The sequence below is a fragment of the Protomyctophum parallelum genome, assembly GCF_964188405.1.
Source record: "Protomyctophum parallelum genome assembly, chromosome: 14".
Classification (NCBI taxonomy): domain Eukaryota; kingdom Metazoa; phylum Chordata; class Actinopteri; order Myctophiformes; family Myctophidae; genus Protomyctophum; species Protomyctophum parallelum.
The window spans coordinates 36,343,728-36,366,454 of record NC_139709.1 but is presented as its reverse complement, the minus strand read 5'-3'; the positions used below and the strand labels follow the sequence as shown (position 1 = coordinate 36,366,454).

Genomic DNA, 22,727 nt, shown 5'->3' with positions numbered 1-22,727 from the left:
AGGTTGTGACAGAGAAACATACGTTAAAGGGGGGGGGGGGGGGGGGGGGACAGACAGCGCTTGTTAATCATCCTGTCCTTGTTCATATATATCACATTTAGGTCGATATCATGCTATAACTTCATGTTGTGATAATAATGCAGCAGTGATCTGGATCAGGGGCCTCCAATGTTTTTAAGGCCAAGGACCCCTTGAGAGATGAAGCAGGGACCCCACTACTTATTGTATACACTTATATTGCAGATTCAACTTTTTCACATGTTCATAGATCTTTTTTAGACGGCACTATCATCAGTGTTTAAATTAGTGTTTTTTGTTTATTTGTTTACACATTATGTTATTAAATTATAGTCAACTTGACCTTTTGGCTCTGTACCTGGTCTGCTCTTTAGGCCTCGCTACACCAAACCTATTCACCAAAAGAAAGCCGATCACGGCACGATGCGTTGTGAGCTGATACAAACTAAGCTTGTAGTCCAGCATGAACAAGCTGTATGATTATAAACAGAATTGCAACCAAAGATGGTGCCAGAAATGCTTCAGCACAAACACAGCAGCAGCTTTGTAAAATCACAGTTTTATGTGCATGGTTAAAAGAGCATGTCACCCAATTTCAACCTTGTCTTAATATAATTGGTCCTAATGCTCATCATAAGATGGCTTCATTTATGTCTGCTGTCTCCGGAGGGATGCAGAGTTTTAATTATGTCAAGATGCGGTTTGGATACATGGGTGAAGTGCTCCTTTAAGTGGCAGCGTTTGGTTTGGTGACAGGGGTCTGATGGATGCAAAGTGGCAACTGTTCTCCACAAGTGTTTTTAATTAATCTAATTGCGGTGAGAGTGCTGTTGAGTCCTCTGGATGAGGACTAGTCTATAGAGGCTTACTAGTGAGTCTAGCCAGTAATTAAACATGTACCAATGCTAACCACTTACTAACATGCACGCACGCACGCACGCACGCACGCACGCACGCACGCACGCACGCACACACACACACACACACACACACACACACACACACACACACACACACACAGTTTGTATTTGCATGTTTGTATACAGGCAAGGCAATCTAGGAACCCATTTGGTAAAGAAATGGGGGCAAAACAAAATATAGGCTATTTTCTCCCCCTTGTTTTTTACCTCTGGGGGGCAAGCACCACCTTTATTGTGTAGAAACCAGAACTATGTTAGGCTCCTCCCCGTTTTAGTCCACTTCCTGTAATGTGCTTCTGTGTTTATTCCTACTAACAACAACAGCACATGTTTAGTTGCTGGTGCTGACATCTGTCTTGAGAGATACAGGTAGCTATAGCCTATATAACATGTTTGTATTACTGTATTTGTGAGGACAAATTCATTTTAGGATGGCACTTTTATGAATTCCACTATTCGGGCAAATGTTATCTCTAAGCCCTAAATAAGCCCTAGTATATATAGGATAGGCTTTATGGTAATAATATTACCATAAATAACCCTCTTGTGGGGACCAGGAAAATGGTCCTCACAATGTCTTATTTCTCAAATCCTACTGTACTCTCAGAAGAATAGTAATACACACACACACACACACACACACACACACACACACAGGTGTCCCAGTGAAACCATGCCCGTGGCTGTTTTCAATCCGGGGTTGTTTACTTGTAGAATGACTCAGGTGTGTTTAGAAAGCGAGCCGCTCCACCCACCTCCCTATTTAAACCACGAGAAGAAGAAAAGGCCAACGACGTACATGAAACCATGCCTCCTGTGTCGTGGCGTCGACGCTCGCGGCGTTCCTTTTTTCCGTAGCGGCCTCTTCTCTTTGGTTTCGCCAGGGATCATCTTATCCTCTTCATTTGCCTTGCAGAGTGAGAGGCACCGGCGGTAACCCGAGCCTCTGCTCTCTCTCCCTCTCTGTCACAAACAGGTGGGGCTAATCCAGGTGTAGACAGATAGACAGACAGTCAGACAGACAGAAAGACACACGGACGGCTGTGTCCCGTTGGCGCGGCACTGGCTGCGTCAAAGCTACGGCAAATAGAAGAAGTGTCGTCGAGAGCATAGTAGTTTGAGAGGTAGAGCTGTGCTGTTGTTTGTTTGTTGAGTCTCAATATACTAGTGGAGGCGACAGCAGATGTTGTGAAGTTCTTGAAGAAGCTGTTGGGTTGAGGATACAATCCCCTTCAAACATCTACTACTAACCTCGGCGGGGGAAAAGGGAGAAGACATCTCATTTAAAGGTGCTGTAAGTGATATTATGTTAATACAATAGCTGTATGTTGTGATAGTAAATCGTTTGTTCAGTGGCAGGGGTCTCTCCAGCTCTCTGGTAAACAGAAAATACATTTTCAGCGTGGGACACCAATTTCATCCCAACAGAGGACCATTTCATCAGCTTAAATTTGATAGTTTTTCCACTTCCACTTTTTGTCTGCTCATTTTGTTTTGTTTCATCACTTTCTAATTTCACTTGTTTTATCCGGCGTCCTTTAGCCTATGAGTTCTCTCTCCTGATTGGATATAATTGGTATCCCAACCTGTAAAGTTTGTTTTCTGTTCATTAGAGCTAGAGAGGCGGGGAGAGACCCCTGTTACTGAACAAACTATACAACAAGTACTATCAGGCTATGGAGATAATTACTTCATTTAACAAATAAATATCACTTACAACACTAATGTAGTGCTCTCTTCATGGACTCGACCCAAGCTGCTCTGCAGAGGAGAAGTCCTACTTTGGAAGAAAACAGCAGTCTGGGGGACATGGTCGTTCACCTTCTGTGGAAGCAGGCGCTTTAAGACTACGTTCTTGCGAAGACTCTTATTCGGGGGGATGGAAGCCATGCCGTCGTGCTGCGTGTCCATCCGGAGAGCCCTGAGGCCGTACCGGCAGGTGCCTCGAACGGAGGCAGGCGGGGCCTTCAACCTGAGCAGAGCCAACAGCAACCTGAGAAACCGCCTGCCGGGCTTCGGTAGGTGTGGACGGCAGGCCCTGGCGGGCTTCCGTACGTGTGGACGGCAGACCCTGGCGAGCTTCGGTAGGTGTGGCAGGCGTGTACTCGTGTAGCACTTGGCAGACAGCGGACCGGACGCGACGCATGGGCCAAATTGGCTTTATGCACAGCAGGCGTCGTGGGAAGAAATTGGGCCTCTTCCTTCACAGGTCTTACTAGTAATTATACAAATGAAGGCTCTGTTCGATTTAGCGTAGCACAGTCAGGCTGCCCTACAAAACCAAAGTGCAGTAACTACAGGAAAAGAAAATGGACCATAATGGGTTTAAAAGTGTTTCAACAAGTCAGCCAAATGAGATATCGGCAAATAAGTGATTATTACACTGATGATAGTACACACATGTTTTGTGGTAGTGTGGTAACGCTAACGCATGCGTGCGTGGCATAATGACAGCATACCCACATGAATGTAAATAGCATTAATCTCTTTCTGAGATCTGAGATCTGAGATCTTTCAGAGATTGATTGTCTGCACATGGGTTTTATTATCAATCTATTTTTTTAAGTTTGTGTTGTGTGTGTGTGTGTGCGTGTGTGTATGCATGCATGTAATTTATCAATCAATGTGTACCGTGGCCAACATTTTCAACCCAGGGTGTGCCGGGGTGGGTAGGTTGCATCGCACGCACGCACGCACGCACGCATGCACACATTACTGCACTTAACCACTCAACAAGCTTGTCGATCAGCTATCTGCAGCTTTTCACCACAATAACAGAAAAGACACCATGCAGTATTCTATAGAGCCCTGAGGGACAACAGTGTTTAAGTGGTTAAGTAGAAAACAAAATCAGAATACTTTCCTCTGGTAATGTACGAGTCAAAGTTAGCAGGACCTGTCTGTGTGTGTGTGTGTGTGTGTGTGTGTGTGTGTGTGTGTGTGTGTGTGTGTGTGTGTGTGTGTGTGTGTGTGTGTGTGGGGGGCTGGCTGTGGGGCTGTGCCTGAATGATGCATGGACTCAATTCCCAATGTTGAAGCACTAGTGATGAACATCATTTGTTGTGTTGATGTACAGTATGCAGTTACACAGTGTGTGTGTGTGTGTGTGTGTTTGGGGGGGTGGGTGCGTTGTGTAGGGTTGTGATAACACGGTTTATTGTGTTGATTACTGCACTCCATGTGCACGCAGGTTTAATTCTGCTATAAATAATTGTGTGTCACACACGGCGAATGAAATGCTGCGCGTTCAGCCTTGATCTGCATTGCGATCATACATTCACTCACATAAATGTACATGTCGTCTCTGGTAACCTCATACGTCCAAAACTGTGGCTTTTCAGGATTAACAATTTTAAATAGAAATATTGGCTAAAAACCACAACTTGTAGATCTGCTATTTTTTATATGTTATTGTTTATCACGCTGCAGTATGATCAAGTAGGGCATTCATTTACGGAAATGATGCACTTGAATGCATATACATTTTAAAATGGTGTGAATGGTAGCAGATCTACAAGCTCAATACATTGTGGACTTGTAGATCTGCTACTCTTGTGTTAGTTGCACAACGTATACTCGTGATGAAGAAGTAGGGCAATACTTTATGCAAAATAAAATAAAATTAACAAAAAAATAAAGTTAAACTAAAAAAGTTTAAATGTGCAGATACAAGGTTACTGCCCAGCCACGAAGATATACACAAATAGATAGTGGTAGATGTGTATACAAATGCACACTTGCACAGATGCACACGTGCCCACACACACACACACACACACACACACACACACACACACACACACACACACATAGAGTGCTGTGTTGCACTGTCTGTGTACCATCATTCTTCCTTATCAGTTCATTAAGTTGAATAATGAGAATGGAAACGGTTCAATTCTATCTGCACTGTCCCTGCGTAACCTCTGCACGCGCACACACACACACACACACACACACACACACACACACACACACACACACACACACACACACACACACACACACACACACACACACACACACACACACAGTGATATATGATAGTTCATGGGTTGCGTGCATCTCTTGTTGACATGTTTGATATATTGCTTGTTTGTGGGTGTGTGCGATTGTGTATGGGTGTGTAGTGTTGTGAATATGTGCGTATTGTTACAGTATACAGTGTGTATGCGTATGCATTGTTGTTTCATACTCGAGCATTGATTTATGTTTCTCTCTGTGAATGTGTATTTATTTTATCTGTGTGTATGTGTGTGGTGTGCACCTGCATTTTAATATTTATTTTATGCTAAAACTGTTATTGTTCAGGATTCACATTTTCAAGTAGATTGCATTTTTGGTCAAAACAAGCTTTATGCACAGCCCAGGACTAAAGAACTGATGATCGCCGTTACAACATTTATTTTCCGGGTGAAAGAAAACTCACTCGCCATTACTTAAAAAAAGGCTCCTAAATCCAGACCCCCAGAAGTATCTCTATTGGGCCACGGACCCCCATCTCAAAATATGTAGTTCCCCCAGAAGCCAATATTTTAGTTAAATTTTTCGCTCTGAAATATATATTCAATGATTTGCGCCACATTTTAAAGATAAAACAAAATAGCAGACCTACAAGCTCGTAGTGCGCCACTCGGTGGCGCTCTATGAGCTTGTAGATCTGCTATTTTTCAATAGCTAAAGTATAACATAATGCTTGAAACACCAACAGGGGTTCCCGCCCAGAATGGGTCAAACAGCGTTTGTTTTCTTCTGGTTCACGTCTGGAAAAAAATGCTGGCAGTGGTGGAAGAATTCATGCGTTAAGACTAATTAATGAATCTATTTATGGCACATTGCCCTTTCAACCATTATTTAGATGAGCCAAATATCCCTAACTGGGTGTTACGATGACAATATGCTGTCTGGACCGGTTGTTGTTCTCTCGCACGGTACAGAAGAAACCCGACTGCGAGTATCACAGCGCCTGCTGTCGACTGTTACAAAACCTTGTTTTCACCAGAAATGACATTCATTGCGCCGATTTGGAGATACAGGCCATTGGAAGCAGCATTATTTTGTAACTTCAGAGTGTACAAATGGAACCAAATGGACCTGTGCGGGTCCATTTGGTCACTCAGAGTTACTGGGTTATTGGAAATAAAACATTGGAGAACCAGTAGTACTATAGTGGACTCCTAATGTGCCATAGTGTCGTAGTAAATCAGTGCCATGCGTTATTCTGAAGAAAAGCTTGACGTTCTTGACTTGACGTTCACTAATTGGGTCTTTTGATGAAAATAAGAACATTATAATGGTGTGTAAAAATGAAAGAATCCGGTAAAATAATATTCCACAATATGAAAAAGCTACTGTCTGTAGCACATCTCAAATGTCAAGTCACTCACTTTTTTCCCATTCATTTATTTGGCTCTCATAAATAAATTAAAAGCCCTCCTCTGGAGGGTTTGCAGCGAGTCTCTAGAATCTAAACGGAGTTCTTGTTGACCTCACAGTCGTGTCATTTAGTGAAGCTACACTGTGTTACTGTTGTGTAACATAGTTCGCAATTGTTCCCGGGTCATCAGCTGTACAGTATGCATTGTGGTGTTTGTTTGTTAGTTAGGTTGTGTTACGTTACATTCATCTTGTTTTTGTTAGGTTGTGTTATGGTATTGTGGTGCCATTGCGATCAATTTCAATTAATTATTCGGTTCAGTGCTTTTATGCTCTTTTGATAAGGTCAACATGTGTGTGTGTGTGTGTGTGTGTGTGTGTGTGTGTGTGTGTGTGTGTGTGTACACATGCTTGTGTGTATCCCTTTTTGCCTTTACACTGTGTGTGTGTGTGATCTAAACAAGCATGCTGAAGCGTGACCTTCAGATAATAGATTTTTTTTTTTATACAGTCTCTCCTGCTACTCATCTGTTCATCTTAACGAGTTATTCTTAACGAGCAATTAGCATGCAATTATGTGTCAGTCAGCTCACAGTGAATTTTAATAACGGTTGAAGCAGTCAGACTGATCATTATACTCGCTACATCTGTGCTATTGACCCACACCGACCCACACTTGTTTCTACTGGGTGCTCGTAAGGTCAGCTGACCCACACTTGTTTCTATTGGCTGCTCGTAAGATCAGCTGACCCACACTTGTTTCATTTGGCCATTCATTATGTCAGGACAACCGAACAACGGGTAGCAGTCACAAACGTAACATGCAAACCTGTGAGGCAAGGGTGCCTTTGCCTTGCTATGTTCCCAAACTTGGCACCAACACTGGCCAGGGGTCTGCCATCAGAATAGCCACACCAGCGACACAGGCGCACCATTGCTCCACACCCTCTGTATTCCTATTTGCTGGGGTTTAAACTCCATAACTCCAGTTCCCTGCAGCATGCTACAGGCTCCACTTTCATCAAACATTCTATTCCCGTTAGTTTCAATATATATGGAGTTTAATGGTACAACCCAAAAGTGGATTTGTTCACATCCGGTTTTAAAAGGAAGTGGTTGTACAGAACCAAAACTCTGCCTAACCGGCCACCCATTTTGGGCCCATTTTTGGGTACAAGAAAACCAACGATAAAGACCGGAGGTCAATCTGAGTGTGACCAGGCGTGACCAGGCTCGACCATGTGTGACCAGGCTGTGTATAAGTGTGCTCCAGCCAATTACCACCAGACTAACTTTGCGGCACCAGGCTTTCCACCTCGGAGGAATGCCTGGTATTCATTCTAAACTGGCCCGTGTGATCAGACCCCAATCCCCATTTAAATGCTGAATTGAGTATAACAGTTAGTTTAGTCTCTCCGGCCAGTCACTACGAGTTGGAATCCAAAATGGATATAAAAATAGCCAATCTATGCAAGCTCACATTTGTGTCGTGTTGCATTGTGAGCTTGTATATATTTTCAGTGAAAATACTGACCAGATTTTTAAAACTCCACCTACTACGCAAGCTTTTAGAGTGAGCAAGCATATTATGGAAACGGTCTATAAAAACTGTTTGAATCTTGACTTTTAACATGGCAATGTGGTATGGCAATCTAAATGTAAAAGGAAGAAGCAAGCTGCAGCGAATAGTAAACCTAGCCTCAAAAATCATTGGGAAGAGACAGAAACACCTAGGCTGTATCTACAAGGAGGTACTTCGTAAAAAAGCTGTCAAGAAAGCAAACGACCCCTCTCATCCACTCTGCAGGGAGTTCGAACTACTTCCCTCTGGTAGACGGTACAAGTACCAAAAGCTAACCGTAACATTTAAAAAAAATCCTTCATACCAAATGCCATTAAGGCACTAAATGATACCATGTCTCGCTAGATTTGTTATTTTTCAAATGTATTTGCCACTGTTGTCCTGCACTTTTTTGCCATGAGAAAATAATTGTGTTAAGTGTTGTTGTAACTGTTTTTTTTTTTTACTGTTGAGACCGAAGATACATTTCCACACGTGGACAACAAATGAAACTAACTAACTCCAGCAAAACGTCCACTATAAAAAGATATCAAATATGTATGCATTGTGTGTGTGCTGCTGCCTCCATTAAGAAACAACACCAAAGGTGAGATGAGGTTGGCGTAATGACACGGCCCTCCGTCCGTCCAGGAGTGAGCGGCCCGGAGGCCTTGAAACGTGACCCAGGGATGTGTCTCCATGTCAGGGGGAAACGGAGCCAGCGCGCATGGCGTAGATGAATGGATGAGTCATGGAGGTTGTGACAGCCGTCTAGGAGTGCATATATCATGGAATGATGTTCTAATCTACAGCCATGTCCTCCAATGGGACCACTGGCGTAGCATAAGGGGGTGCAGCCAGTGCAGTGCACTGGGGCCCAGCGCCCCCTAGGGGCCCATGAGGGGAAGGGGAAAAAAGAAAAGAAACAGCTGACGGGCCGCTGTTTTGTGAATGAAATAGCTGTGGGCTGTGGCCGGTCGGTAAGGGGTTAAACTTCTGTGTGATGTATCCTTCCAAGCCCACTATACCATGTAATATACATCCTGCGTCTACTACATCCTGTAGTTCACTTAAGAAATAAAAGTATTGATACAAGTAGCTTTTATTTTGAAGAGGAAGAGGAAGTTGTTTCGGTTGTAGGGTAGCTACCATGACAGTGGTAGTGCCGGACCGGGGTGGTAGTGGAATAATACAAACAACATGCTTTTAGCCAAAACCGCATGCGTCTATGACTTAAACAATGTAGGCTAAACACTTTGGAATTACGTTAAACATGGTATATCCTCCGTGGCGGCGTCATTAGGTGAGTACTAGTAAATTAATTGTTAAGTTTCATAGTATCATTCATCATCAACAGGCTGTTGTTGATGCCCCCCAAAATGAACAGGTTACACAGCCTACAGGATTCTCATTATGTTACTCACTGCCTGCAAGGATGGCCGCCGTGCCATTTCTTATAAACTATCTAATTCATACGTGGGTCGTCGTGGGTACACGTGGAGTTGTTGTTGTTGTTCATGCGCAACGGTGCGCGGTGTGGAGAGGGCATCAGAGCGCAGCGCAACAGCCTTATGGTATTGTCTGAATGTCTGTACTATCTCTGCACTAGCTCTTTCTGTCCAGTCCTACGTGTATAGGCTGGCGATTGTGGCGACTTATATTCGTTAATAAAGAGAGAGCTGTAAAGGGGATATATTGTCTATGGTCAGTTCATGGTGTGTATCATTCTCGTTTAAAAAAAAATGGGTTTTAATTGTCTGGTAACGGAAAATAACGGAAAATAATCTAACTTGTTACTTTTCTCAGAAGGTAATCTGTAACGGCAAGGGATTATTTTTATGGGCAGTAATCCAGTAACCTAACGACGTTACTTTAGAAAGTAACGATGCCCAACACTGCATATAATGAGGAAATGAGCTGTGTTTTTATTTATTTATGTTTGATAGTTTGGAGACATCAGGCTGTGGTAGTTTTGTTTTTGTGCCCAAGTCAGGGCAGGTTGTTTATTGATGAATATATGGACACTGAGCTTGGAAGCTGGTGCTGTCTGCATGTGGTGCTGAAAGGCTGGTTTTAATGAGTGATTGAAATATTTTTGCAGAATTACAGTACATTTCAAGCACAAACTCAATACAAAGACTGTTAACTGTGAGTGGACGAGTTTACTCAATGCTGTACCATATGTTCTCATGCCAATAAAGGCCCTTTGAATGTAATTGAATAATTTAATTGTGTGGCCGGTCACCTCACCTGTAATGTTAGTCTATACCTAGTGTGTGTGTGTGTGTGTGTGTGTGTGTGTGTGTGTGTGTGTGTGTGTGTGCATGGGCGCGCGCACGCACACTTGTTTATGGCGGTGGTGGGGGGCCTACAAAATATTCTCGCACCGGGGCCCACCATGACCTCCCTACGCCACTGAATGGGACAGGTCCTCACCTTGCATGAGCCTGTAGAGCAGTGGTTCCAAAATTGGGGGTCCTTACTTTTTCAAGTAAAGGACCCCCAGATTGATATGTATTTGGCTGCGGGCCCCCACCTGACAAGGTTTTGAGCCATGGACACTGTAGCTGTACAGGTTGAAGAATGTCCACGCATCAGATGTCTGATATTGGTTTTATTTGTCATGCGACTTTCAACTCCTCCAGTCACCAAGACACAGTGAAAACTATAACGGAAACAAAGGTTCAGGTTTTGAGTCCATCCATACACAAGGAAGCAGAGTTTCAGTGGTGCTCAAACTAGTTAGTGAGAGTCCACACAGTCCAACTTATCAACAAAGTCTGCAGTTCCACATTTACAGCAATACACAACACAATCAAAAGGAACACATAATAAAGAATATGTACCGTGTGCGCCTTTGAACCATGTGCAGATTCTAATCGTCTCTCTCTGACGTTCCCAAAATACAACTTCTCTCCAGGAACTCAGTTCAACCTCTGACCCTTACTGACAGGTGACATCACGTGAGTGACGTGACACTCTGATCATGTGACTCCCTTCCAAAGGGTGCATTTTTTTCCTTCCTTCCTTTTAAAATATTGTATTGCCATTTTTAATTCTATTTATTCATAATGAAATCAACCTTTTTATCCAAGTATGATCATAAATGTTGCACAACCAAAACCATATTTAATATAATTGAAGTTTATACCTGAAACCACTGTCTCTCGTTCTGGGACAGTTACATACACCCTAGAAGAAGATACAGTAGGGTTGGGGGTTGGGGTTTAGGGTTAGGGTTTAGGCAGGTAGGGTTTAAAGGAATACTTAACTTTCAAACATGTTTGGGGTCAGTTTTTAAATTGCTCAGATATTCATTTAATTAGACACACTCCTTTCCTATATAAACCCATTGTAACTTCAAACTCAATTTATCATTGAAAACACTTCACGGGTCATGGAAAGTTTCATGTTATGGAAGGAACTATACCCTTTGTAGTCAAAGTGAGACATTAGTAGAGAATCAATTTAATCTTCTTAGGGTCTCGTTAATGCACTGGTGTAACGAGGCAGGTTCATTACTGTGTTGTAACGAGGTTGGTAATTACTGGCTCCATAATGAGCACCTTTCAGACTGCAGGGCTGGAGGAAATGTTAGCGCCACATCTAGCCTTAATACTTAAACCTAATCATGTTCATTCATGTACTGACTAGAGAGAGAGAGAGAGAGAGAGAGAGACTTCTTGTGTTATTGACAATATGCTGTCTGGACCGGTTGTTGTTCTCTCGCACGGTACAGAAGAAACCCGACTGCGAGTATCACAGCGCCTGCTGTCGACTGTTACAAAACCTTGTTTTCACCAGAAATGACATTCATTGCGCCGATTTGGAGATACAGGCCATTGGAAGCAGCATTATTTTGTAACTTCAGAGTGTACAAATGGAACCAAATGGACCTGTGCGGGTCCATTTGGTCACTCAGTTACTGGGTTATTGGAGAACCACTAGTACTATAGTGGACTCCTAATGTGCCATAGTGTCGTAGTAAATCAGTGCCATGCGTTATTCTGAAGAAAAGCTTGACGTTCTTGACTTGACGTTCACTAATTGGGTCTTTTGATGAAAATAAGAACATTATAATGGTGTGTAAAAATGAAAGAATCCGGTAAAATAATATTCCACAATATGAAAAAACTACTGTCTGTAGCACATCTCAAATGTCAAGTCACTCACTTTTTTCATGTACTGACTAGAGAGAGAGAGAGAGAGAGAGACTTCTTGTGTTATTGTACTTGTACGTGTAATGTCCTATTTTCTACTCCTGTGCTCGGCTTGCCCTGTTCGGCTATGCCTGTTGTATTGATCCGGTCGAAACAAAACACCATAGCCGGAGCTCTTGGAGCACAACCTACTACGAGTGTGTCGCTGTTGTTTCAGCATTCAATACTATAAAACACTACATCTGAAGAAACCCCTACTTGTAAATCACAAAATTTGACTTGACTTGACAATATAGGCTTACAATTGGGTAATTAGGAAAATATTGTTTGTGAACAAATACTCAAAAAGTGGCCATTCATTATCAATGGCATTTTATGTTTGTGTTAGGATCAAGTTTACACGCACACAAATCACACCTGTGTGAAGTGAAGGGGCACTCTTATCATTATACATCATAATACATCATCTCATTCCAGCCAATTCGAATTTGCGTCCTCACCTTCGTCTTCAACTTTTGTGTTTACGCAATGTTTGTGTTTCAAAGCTGGCCATTCATTGTCAATGGCATTTCATATTTGTCTTGGGACAATGACGTAAAACTGGCCATTCATTATTTGCATTTAATGCTTGTGTTAGGACAAGGTTTGTGTTTACACACACCCTCAAAGCTGGCTAGTGCCCCTCAAAAACAGCAAGTAGTCAAACATTGGTCCAAAAGGGGTAGCACCAAAAAAAGTCCTTGCGGTCTTGTTTCCATTCAGGCCCTATGCAATTAATTCATAGACATGACATGAAGAATAACAACAACATTCAATATCATCCTAACATGTAATACAACTGAGTGCATTAACCTCTCACTGCTCTGGTGACTCATGCCTGTTGGAATGACCAGCAGTCAAACAGCACCATCTGCTGGTGAGAACAGCAGACTAACCAGCCAATACAAACTCACAGGTTGACAAAGTGGGAGACATTGGAAAGGAAAAGAAAATTCATCAAATATTTATTTGATGAGAGTCCATTTTTATGTTATTTGGGAGAAAGCTTAAAATGGCAGATGGGCAGTATGAGCTTGTCAATCTGAGAGCTTTCCCCACAATACGGACACTGGGGTTTAACCCATTGAGCCCCTCACTTCACACGGGTGTGATTTTTATACACTATTCTTGTGGGGACTTTTGGTCCTGAAAAGTATAGTAATTATATTAGATGCACAGATACTTTTCTGGATAACCTCTCAATCTGACGTCACACTCGGCAGTACATGACGATATTGGGTCCTCAGCAATGACACATGTCCAGTCTGAAGTGGATTGGTAAAACACCATACGCACAGGGGTGACCTCCCCGCTGACGTCCCTGTGATGTCTCCTGACTTTCCTGCTGAAAACGGCGTTTCATACTAATGGCATTTCATAGTACTAATGGATATGGATTGATAGGTTAATGACCTCGCATTGTCGTCATGTATGATGCGTCACCTCTAGCCCAAGACCAAATGCTTTCTCATTTAACCCATTCAAACTGGGAAAGCATCTGACTAGAGAGAGAGAGAGAGAGTATTTTTTCAGGTGTGTATTAATTGTATTTATTTTTTATTTAACCAGTAAAAACCACACTGAGACTGAAGTCTCTTTTACAAGTGTGAACTGGCCAAGAGAAGAGGAAAAATAAGTAACACAGCTCTGCCAGTAACAATGAATACAAGACAATAACGGGTCAAACATGCAACGCTCATAAATACAGTACCCACTACCAAAGAAGCTCAGAGGGAGAACAGGAACATCTAATAACCAAACCAATAAAGGTTAATATATAAAAACGAAGCAACGAAATGTGCTAATAGACTAAAAAGCAAGAGAACCAACATTTGCTATACGTCAAGGAGCAATGTTTGGGAAGTGTGCCCATGGCAATCCCTTTATAGCTCACTAAGGGAATCACACAAGCCAGTTTGAGTCTGGTCTGTAGGGCATTCCAAGACCAGGGTCCAAATAAATTAAGGTTTTCTTTTCCCCAGCCTCAGATTTTATTGTCGGCCACCAGTAATGTTGATTTGCGTGTGTGTTTGCAGGTGTGTGTGGCTGCTGTGGACCCCTCAGGCCGAGGTACAAGCGTCTGGTGGACAACATCTTCCCTGAGGACCCCAAAGTGAGTGACCACATCCTCCATTTATCCTGCCAGTGTATCTGTAGCTCTATTTCCCAAACAGTGGGGGACCCATCTTTGCGTTGTGAGCTTGTGTAGATCTACTGTATTCACTAAAAGGATAACACAAAAAAAACATTCTATGTTTGACTGAGTGTTTGTCGCGAACCAAAAATAGCTGATCTACAAGCTTGTACATCGGCTATTTTCAGGTACGGAATTAAGTGTAAATCAGGCATTGTGAAACCATCACGGCCCGCCAAAGTTCAGGTTGTGGTGTAATTGAGGTCATAAAACCTCAAATTAAAAATAAATTAAAATGAATGTCATGAAACCTTTAACACTGTTGTGGTGGTGTTGACTGCAAGTCAATGTACCTGCAGGGTGGTTGCTTTATTATACCACCTTTATACCACAACCTAACATTTTAATCGTGTTGGTTACTTGCCCCAGTACCTCATTACCACCTTTCAATTAACAACGCACACATTTTAATCACGTTATCCCAGAACCTCACCCCACCATTAAAATGGTAATCATCATCAGCACATAAAGAACTATAAATAATGGCGTTGACGCGACACAAAGGTTCTAATTATTAAAAGTGACACCGACCGGTGGCATGTTATAGCCTGTGTGAGCCCCTGTCACCTTGTTAATTAAAATATGCTTTGTGTGTGTGTGTGTGTGTGTGTGTGTGTGTGTGTGTGTGTGTGTGTGTGTGTGTGTGTGTGTGTGTGTGTGTGTGCGTGTGTGTGTGTGTGTGTGTGTGTGCGTGCGTGCGCGCGCGTCTGCATCTTCTTAAATCCTATCCTATCGAAAGCTTATGTTTCTATATCAGTGGTGCTCAAACATTTAGTTTAATCTAGAATTATTATGTATTTGGCCACCGACCTCAAAATATTTGGCTCCAGGGTCCTCCCTGTTCACTTGGAAAGAATATATCAATGACTTGAAATGCATGTTCGCGATTTTTCAAAAAAATACCAGATGTACATGTACAAACTCGTAGAGCGGCACTCAGTGCCGCGCTATGAGTTTGTAGATCTGCCATTTTTCAATAGCTAAAGTTTAAAGTAATGGTTAAAAGCTGAGTTGACACAGATGCGTTCCAGGTCTTATAATAAATGGGTTAATAGTAGATCCTGTCTCGTCTCCTCAGGATGGCCTCAGTAAGTCGGACATGGAGAAGCTGACGTTCTATGCGGTGTCGGCTCCGGAGAAACTGGACCGCATCGGAGCCTACCTGGCAGAGAGGCTGAGCAGGGATGTAGTCCGACACCGCTACGGGTGAGACCGGCACGCATGCACGCACACACACAGTGACACACACGCACACGACACACACACACACCGACCGGCGCGCATGCATACACATAAACACACACACACACACACACACACACACACACACAGGCACACACACACTGAGCAGAAAGTGGTGTGACGCCGATACAGGGCAGTCTGTCGTCACCTCTCTGGCCGTGACATTTTCATCGGTGGCACTCAATCATGTCAAGGAAGGAACACCGATTCCATTATGAATTTGGCCGCGGACCCTGGGAAGGAAACACAAGATTTGTGTTGTTAAAAAATGCTTCAAAAAGCAGGCCTATTACAAATTCTTTCCACATTATTTCAATATATTATTCATTCATTAATCAATTCATTAATTCATTCAGTCATTTATTTTAGACCTGGTCTACAAGCTCACAATTAGTTGCGATACGTTGTGAGCCTTATGGTACTTTGTGAGCTGGTGTTGTTCATTTTGCCTTCGTTTAAAACACACATTTGTGAGGCAACTGAACTACGTATGTATGTATGTATGTATGTATGTATGTATATACAGTATGTATGTATGTATGTATGTATATTTGGAATGCTAGTGGATGGAGAGAGGATTTCTGTCCAACATTTATTGTCCATGTCCACCCCTGCAGTCACTGAATTAAAGGCGTCACAAAGCAATGTGCCACACACGTGTGTGTGTGTGTGTGTGTGTGTGTGTGTGTGTGTGTGTGTGTGTGTGTGTGTGTGTGTGTGTGTGTGTGTGTGTGTGTGTGTGTGTGTGTGTGTGTGTGTGTGTGTGTGTGTATACACACACACGTGTGTATACACATTCCACGGTGGGGTTTTATGGGCGTATGCAGGGAGAATGTGGCCGTGTTATTAAATGCAACGCCGGTCTGTTTTTGAGCTCATCAAAAGCACTTAAGGAGTCCGCTCGCACTTAATGTGTCTCCTGGAAAGCACAGTAATTAAATTGAATGGGGGGGAGAATAGAAGCTGCCGCGCAGCGCTGGACACGCTCACAACAGACAGAGTGGCAGCACTGAATCAATACACACATTACGATACCCAAACGCCATTTAATTGGGTGCGCGCACAGTCACATGTGCACACACACACCCACACACGTTTGTATTTCTATAGTTGAAAATGCGCCGCGGATACGCTATTTCCGGTGCATGACACCAAGTCACAACCAAGTAAATCAGGCATACTGTAGGTCTAATACCAACACCAACCTGAATTGTTTCCTAATAGTAAACTTTACTCCCCCACACTCACGCACGTCACATCACTACAGCTGGCGGCCAGACAATGAGAGACAGAACGTCAGATTAAATAAAAAATAGGCGTTACAGTGTGTGTGTGTGTGTGTGTGTGTGTGTGTGTGTGTGTGTGTGTGTGTGTGTGTGTGTGTGTGTGTGTGTGTGTGTGTGTGTGTGTGTGTGTGTGTGTGTGTGTGTGTGTGTGTGTGTGTGTGTGTGTGTGTGTGTGTGTGTGTGTGTGTGTGTGCCTGCGTGTGCCAGGTATGTGGTGATCGCCATGGAGGCCCTGGACCAGCTCTTAATGGCGTGTCACTCTCAGAGCATCAAGCCCTTCGTGGAGAGCTTTCTGCACATGGTGGCCAAGCTGCTGGAGTCCAGAGAGCCTGACCTGCAGGTCCTGGGCACCAACTCGGTAAGACACGGCTCACAATGTAGTCCAGAGAGGCCAGTGTTTCTCAAACATTTTTGTATTTTATTTTTATTCATGTGTATTTGGCCATGCACGGACCACAATCTGACACGATATTGTGTTCGTTACCCCCATACATGATTTTAGTTGTCAAAGTGTTTCAAATATATGTGAACGTCTTTGATTAACAGCAAGTAATTTCTTCTTTTCATTCGATATGGAAGCAGAAAGCCATATCAAAAGACTGAGATATTGGTTCATTATATTGAGTGAATAGTTTTGAAACTATAGCTTATAAAACTGACGTCAAGTTAACACCTTTAAGCAAATGAATCACCATTTGAATGTCTCGCATTCAGAGATAGTGCTCTGCTGTCCTACTATTAAGCTATTTGTCCCATCATGCTTTGCAGGATTTGCATTTATTTTGTCTGCTGGGCTGTTCCTTGTTTCCCTTATTAACAATGGCCTTCAGCCTCTCCTTCAATAACAGTCACATATTCAGATGTATCTATTATATATATATATATATATATATATATATATATATATATATATATAAATCCCAGCATTTCAACACATTGAGGTTTTCAAGAGCTGATGTACAGTGCAGTGTCATAGTGGTTAAACAGATTTTATGCTATATATTTTACACACCACGTTACCACACTACTTTAGCTGGGAAATATTTCAGAATAAAGGTGCTAGATGCCAAGCAGATGGGCAGATTTTACTCTGAAAAGCCCCACCTTCCATTTATAACCGGGAGGTATAATGTTCCATTACTACCTTGCGATACCTGCAAGATTTGTCAGAGAGAGAGACAGAGAGAGAGAGACTGATGGAGAGATGGGGGTAAATTGTGGATGATGATGCTTTATTATAGCTCCCATTACACAACATTAGTTAGTGCACAACAGCAGCTGTTGTGCACTAAGTGGGGAAACGAGGTATAATTATGTGCGTGCCAAAGCCAAAGTGCAGTAACTAAGCTTTTGGACACACCGACTTATTTGTGCATCCCAAAGGTCAAATTAGCCTTCGTGAGTTTGGGGGATAAACAATTACCTCAAGAACATTTTAGCAATTAGTGTAATATCAGTTATTTGCCGATATCTCATTTGGCTGACTACTTGAAACACTTTTGAACCCATTATTGGCCTTTTTTCTTTGTTTCCCGTTCATATTGCACTTTGTCTTTGTAGGGCAGTATAATACATAGGATTACACAATGGAAACAACTCCCAGGACTTTTTTTTTGTGCTATCCTTTTACGTTTAATGTCTTACATCCGTGACATTCAGGTGAAATTGCGGTGAATCAATCTCGCCGCGCTGTCGACGAATCAATTACAGTGGACAATGGGATTTCCCCTCGCAGAGAGCGTTGGACACAAACGGAAATGAGAATGGAGGAATAGGACTTGGCAGTTTGATGCATTGTGCTGTTATAATCTATTAGTGTAAGGTTACAGGTTAATGACCACATGTCTCCATCTCAGCTTTCCAACTGGTTCTCTCCTACACTGTCTGTCTCTCAGCTTTCCTACTGTCTGTCTCTCCTGCACCAGGGGTACACACACTTTTTTGACTACTTTCAAAATGACCAGCTCAACAAGATCTACCCACTCTCAGCTTCATTTTTTTATTGATTGAATACTTTATTAACAGTTTGCAAAATGTACAGGGGTACAGTTATATAATAATGCTAAAAGGATAACACAGAAAGCACTGAGCGCTTGTTTCCATTGTGGTCCTGTGTATTCAATTTGTCAATGCTGTCTGTCTCTCCTACACTGTATCCCTCTCAGCTTTCCTGCTGTCTGTCTCTCCTGGAGTTTTGTGTTAACCCTTGTGTGTCCTGTCTGTCTGTCTGTCTTACTGCCTGTCTGTCTGTCTTACTGTCTGTCTGTCTGTTTGTCCTTCCCGTCTCCAGTTCGTGAAGTTTGCCAACATCGAGGAGGACACGCCCTCTTACCATCGACGCTACGACTTCTTTGTGTCCCAGTTCAGTGCCATGTGTCACTCCACACACGACGACCCCGAAACTCGAACCAGGTGAGTCTACTGAGGACACAGTCCGTCTACTGGGGACACAGACAGCCTGTCTACTGGGGGGGACACAGACAGCCTGTCTACTGGGGGGGACACAGACAGTCTGTCTACTGGGGGGGACACAGTCCGTCTACTGGGGACACAGACAGCCTGTCTACTGGGGGGGACACAGACAGCCTGTCTACTGGGGGGGACACAGACAGTCTGTCTACTGGGGACACAGTCCGACTACTGGGGACACAGACAGCCTGTCTACTGGGGGGGACACAGACAGCCTGTCTACTGGGGGGGACACAGACAGTCTGTCTACTGGGGACACAGTCCGACTACTGGGGACACAGACAGCCTGTCTACTGGGGGGGACACAGACAGCCTGTCTACTGGGGGGGACACAGACAACCTGTCTACTGGGGACACAGTCCGACTACTGGGGACACAGACAGCCTGTCTACTGGGGGGGACACAGACCGTCTGTCTACTGGGGGGGACACAGACAGCCTGTCTACTGAGGACACACAGACAGCCTGTCTACTGGGGACACAGACAGCCTGTCTACTGGGGGGACACAGACAGTCTGTCTACTGGGGGGGACACAGACAGCCTGTCTACTGGGGACACAGACCGTCTGTCTACTGGGGGGGGGACACAGACCGTCTGTCTACTGGGGACACAGACCGTCTGTCTACTGGGGGGACACAGACATCCTGTCTACTGGGGGGGACACAGACCGTCTGTCTACTGGGGGACACACAGACCGTCTGTCTACTGGGGGGACACAGACATCCTGTCTACTGGGGGGGACACAGACATCCTGTCTACTGGGGACACAGACAGTCTGTCTACTGGGGGGACACAGACAGCCTGTCTACTGGGGGACACACAGACATCCTGTCTACTGGGGGGGGACACAGACAGCCTGTCTACTGGGGGGGACACAGACAGTCTGTCTACTGGGGGGGGACACAGACAGCCTGTCTACTGGGGGGGACACAGACAGCCTGTCTACTGGGGGGGGCACAGACAGCCTGTCTACTGAGGACACACAGACCGTCTGTCTACTGGGGGGACACAGACAGCCTGTCTACTGGGGGGGACACAGACCGTCTGTCTACTGGGGACACAGACCGTCTGTCTACTGGGGACACAGACCGTCTGTCTACTGGGGGGGACACAGACCGTCTGTCTACTGGGGGGGACACAGACATCCTGTCTACTGGGGACACAGACAGTCTGTCTACTGGGGGGACACAGACAGCCTGTCTACTGGGGGGGACACAGACATCCTGTCTACTGGGGGGGGGACACAGACAGCCTGTCTACTTGGGGGGGACACAGACAGCCTGTCTACTGGGGGGGACACAGACAGCCTGTCTACTGGGGGGGACACAGACAGCCTGTCTACTGGGGGGGGACACAGACAGCCTGTCTACTGGGGGGGACACAGACAGCCTGTCTACTGGGGGGGACACAGACAGCCTGTCTACTGAGGACACACAGACAGCCTGTCTACTGGGGGGACACAGACAGCCTGTCTACTGGGGACACAGACAGCCTGTCTACTGGGGGGACACAGACAGTCTGTCTACTGGGGGGGACACAGACAGTCTGTCTACTGGGGGGGACACAGACCGTCTGTCTACTGGGGGGGACACAGACCGTCTGTCTACTGGGGACACACAGACAGCCTGTCTACTGGGGACACAGACAGCCTGTCTACTGGGGGGGACACAGACAGCCTGTCTACTGGGGGGGACACAGACAGCCTGTCTACTGGGGACACAGACCGTCTGTCTACTGGGGGACACACAGACCGTCTGTCTACTGGGGGGGACACAGACCGTCTGTCTACTGGGGGGACACAGACAGCCTGTCTACTGGGGGGGACACAGACCGTCTGTCTACTGGGGGGACACAGACATCCTGTCTACTGGCGACACAGACAGCCTGTCTACTGGGGGGGACACAGACAGTCTGTCTACTGGGGACACAGACAGCCTGTCTACTGGGGGGACACAGACCGTCTGTCTACTGGGGGACACACAGACAGCCTGTCTACTGGGGGGGACACAGACAGCCTGTCTACTGGGGACACAGACAGCCTGTCTACTGGGGGGACACAGACCGTCTGTCTACTGGGGGACACACAGACAGCCTGTCTACTGGGGGGGACACAGACAGTCTGTCTACTGGGGGGGACACAGACAGTCTGTCTACTGGGGGGGACACAGACAGTCTGTCTACTGGGGACACAGACAGCCTGTCTACTGGGGGGACACAGACCGTCTGTCTACTGGGGGACACACAGACAGCCTGTCTACTGGGGGGGACACAGACAGCCTGTCTACTGGGGACACAGACAGCCTGTCTACTGGGGGGACAGACAGCCTGTCTACTGGGGACACATACATCCTGTCTACTGGGGACATATTGTGAACCTAGTATTGTGATTCGTATCGTGAGTTGAGTAAATTGTTAATATCTGCTATTTTAAAAATAATAATAAAAACAATGTACTATTTTGAAACATTTTAACAATTCATGTCTTTTATGGGGGACCCTAGAACAAATAAATCAGATGGGAGTACAATTTGGGGGACCTTGAGAACCACTGGCCAAATGTATATCAAACCTGGGGGACCATAAGATATAAACAAATAAATCAAAATAATACAAAAGATTGAGAATAACTGAACTAATTGACTCAAATAAATTAATAATCTGACTGACCCCAGTATGTTATCCAGTCCACACGATCCACTTAAAACATGTCCCTATAAATAAACTCCACTTGCAGCCGTTTTCATTCTCCTGCCCCAGACAATCTGTGAACAGCTTTATTCTCAGCAAACCATATTAGCATTCAATGAGGAACGGTTTGTTCCGTGTGGGGAACACCGCGTCACGCCGGCAGCTCAAGACGAGGAGATGAAATGACGTCTGAGTCATTTCATGGTTTGTAGATGAGATTGCCTGATGGGTCCTCTCTGTCCCGCTGGGGGAAAGCTGCACAGTTATAAAGCACATTTACTCAAGTAACATGAGTTCAAGGTATTTGTTTTTTACCATTCCTTGACACTTCTCAGAGGCAATATTTTCGTTTCTTTCTCCACTATTATTTGACAGTTACAACTATATAGTCAAAAATAAATCATCATAGGAGGTAAAAAGGGAAAAGAAACATATACAGTGAGGGGAAACGGGTGGGTGGGTGATTGAGATTTTACGGGGGCCATCATACTACAGCGTAACACAAAAGCATTACAAGTAGCAGATATGCAAGCTCGAAATGTGGCACGAAACGCTCGGCAAAGCGCCACATGTTGAGCTTGTCGTCGATCTGCTACTTTTGCTGAATTTGAACAGTAACGGTTTAGGACATATGGGGCTGTATTTTGCGTGTCTTAAGTACCAGGTCTTATTCCCTAACTTGAGTAAACTAAAGACCTGGAGGCGTGATCAATGCTCTTTGGCCACTCAGAATAGCCAAATGGCATTGATCACGCCTCCAGGTCTTTAGTTTACTCA

At 44.5% G+C, this 22,727-nt stretch overlaps 2 protein-coding genes across 4 annotated transcripts in view; one reads left to right on the top strand and one right to left on the bottom strand.

Annotated features, from left to right (window-relative positions):
* Window positions 1-22,727, bottom strand: part of LOC310871284 (tripartite motif-containing protein 16-like) — a gene marked incomplete at both ends in the record, with an annotated part of 503,649 nt that overhangs the window by 33,466 nt on the left and 447,456 nt on the right. The window lies entirely within an intron of this gene.
* The window catches only part of efr3a (EFR3 homolog A), a 91,701-nt gene that overhangs the window by 30,524 nt on the left and 38,450 nt on the right, over window positions 1-22,727 (top strand). For 2 of the 3 annotated variants that reach the window (XM_083782340.1, XM_083782339.1), the window contains 4 exons: window positions 14,108-14,184; window positions 15,344-15,471; window positions 17,001-17,151; window positions 19,084-19,205. In XM_083782340.1, coding sequence (XP_083638466.1) covers window positions 14,108-14,184; window positions 15,344-15,471; window positions 17,001-17,151; window positions 19,084-19,205 — 478 coding nt within the window. Of the gene's footprint in view, window positions 1-2,009; window positions 2,228-2,668; window positions 3,023-14,107; window positions 14,185-15,343; window positions 15,472-17,000; window positions 17,152-19,083; window positions 19,206-22,727 lie in introns of those variants that run through there. The other variant, XM_083782338.1, reaches the window with a different exon arrangement.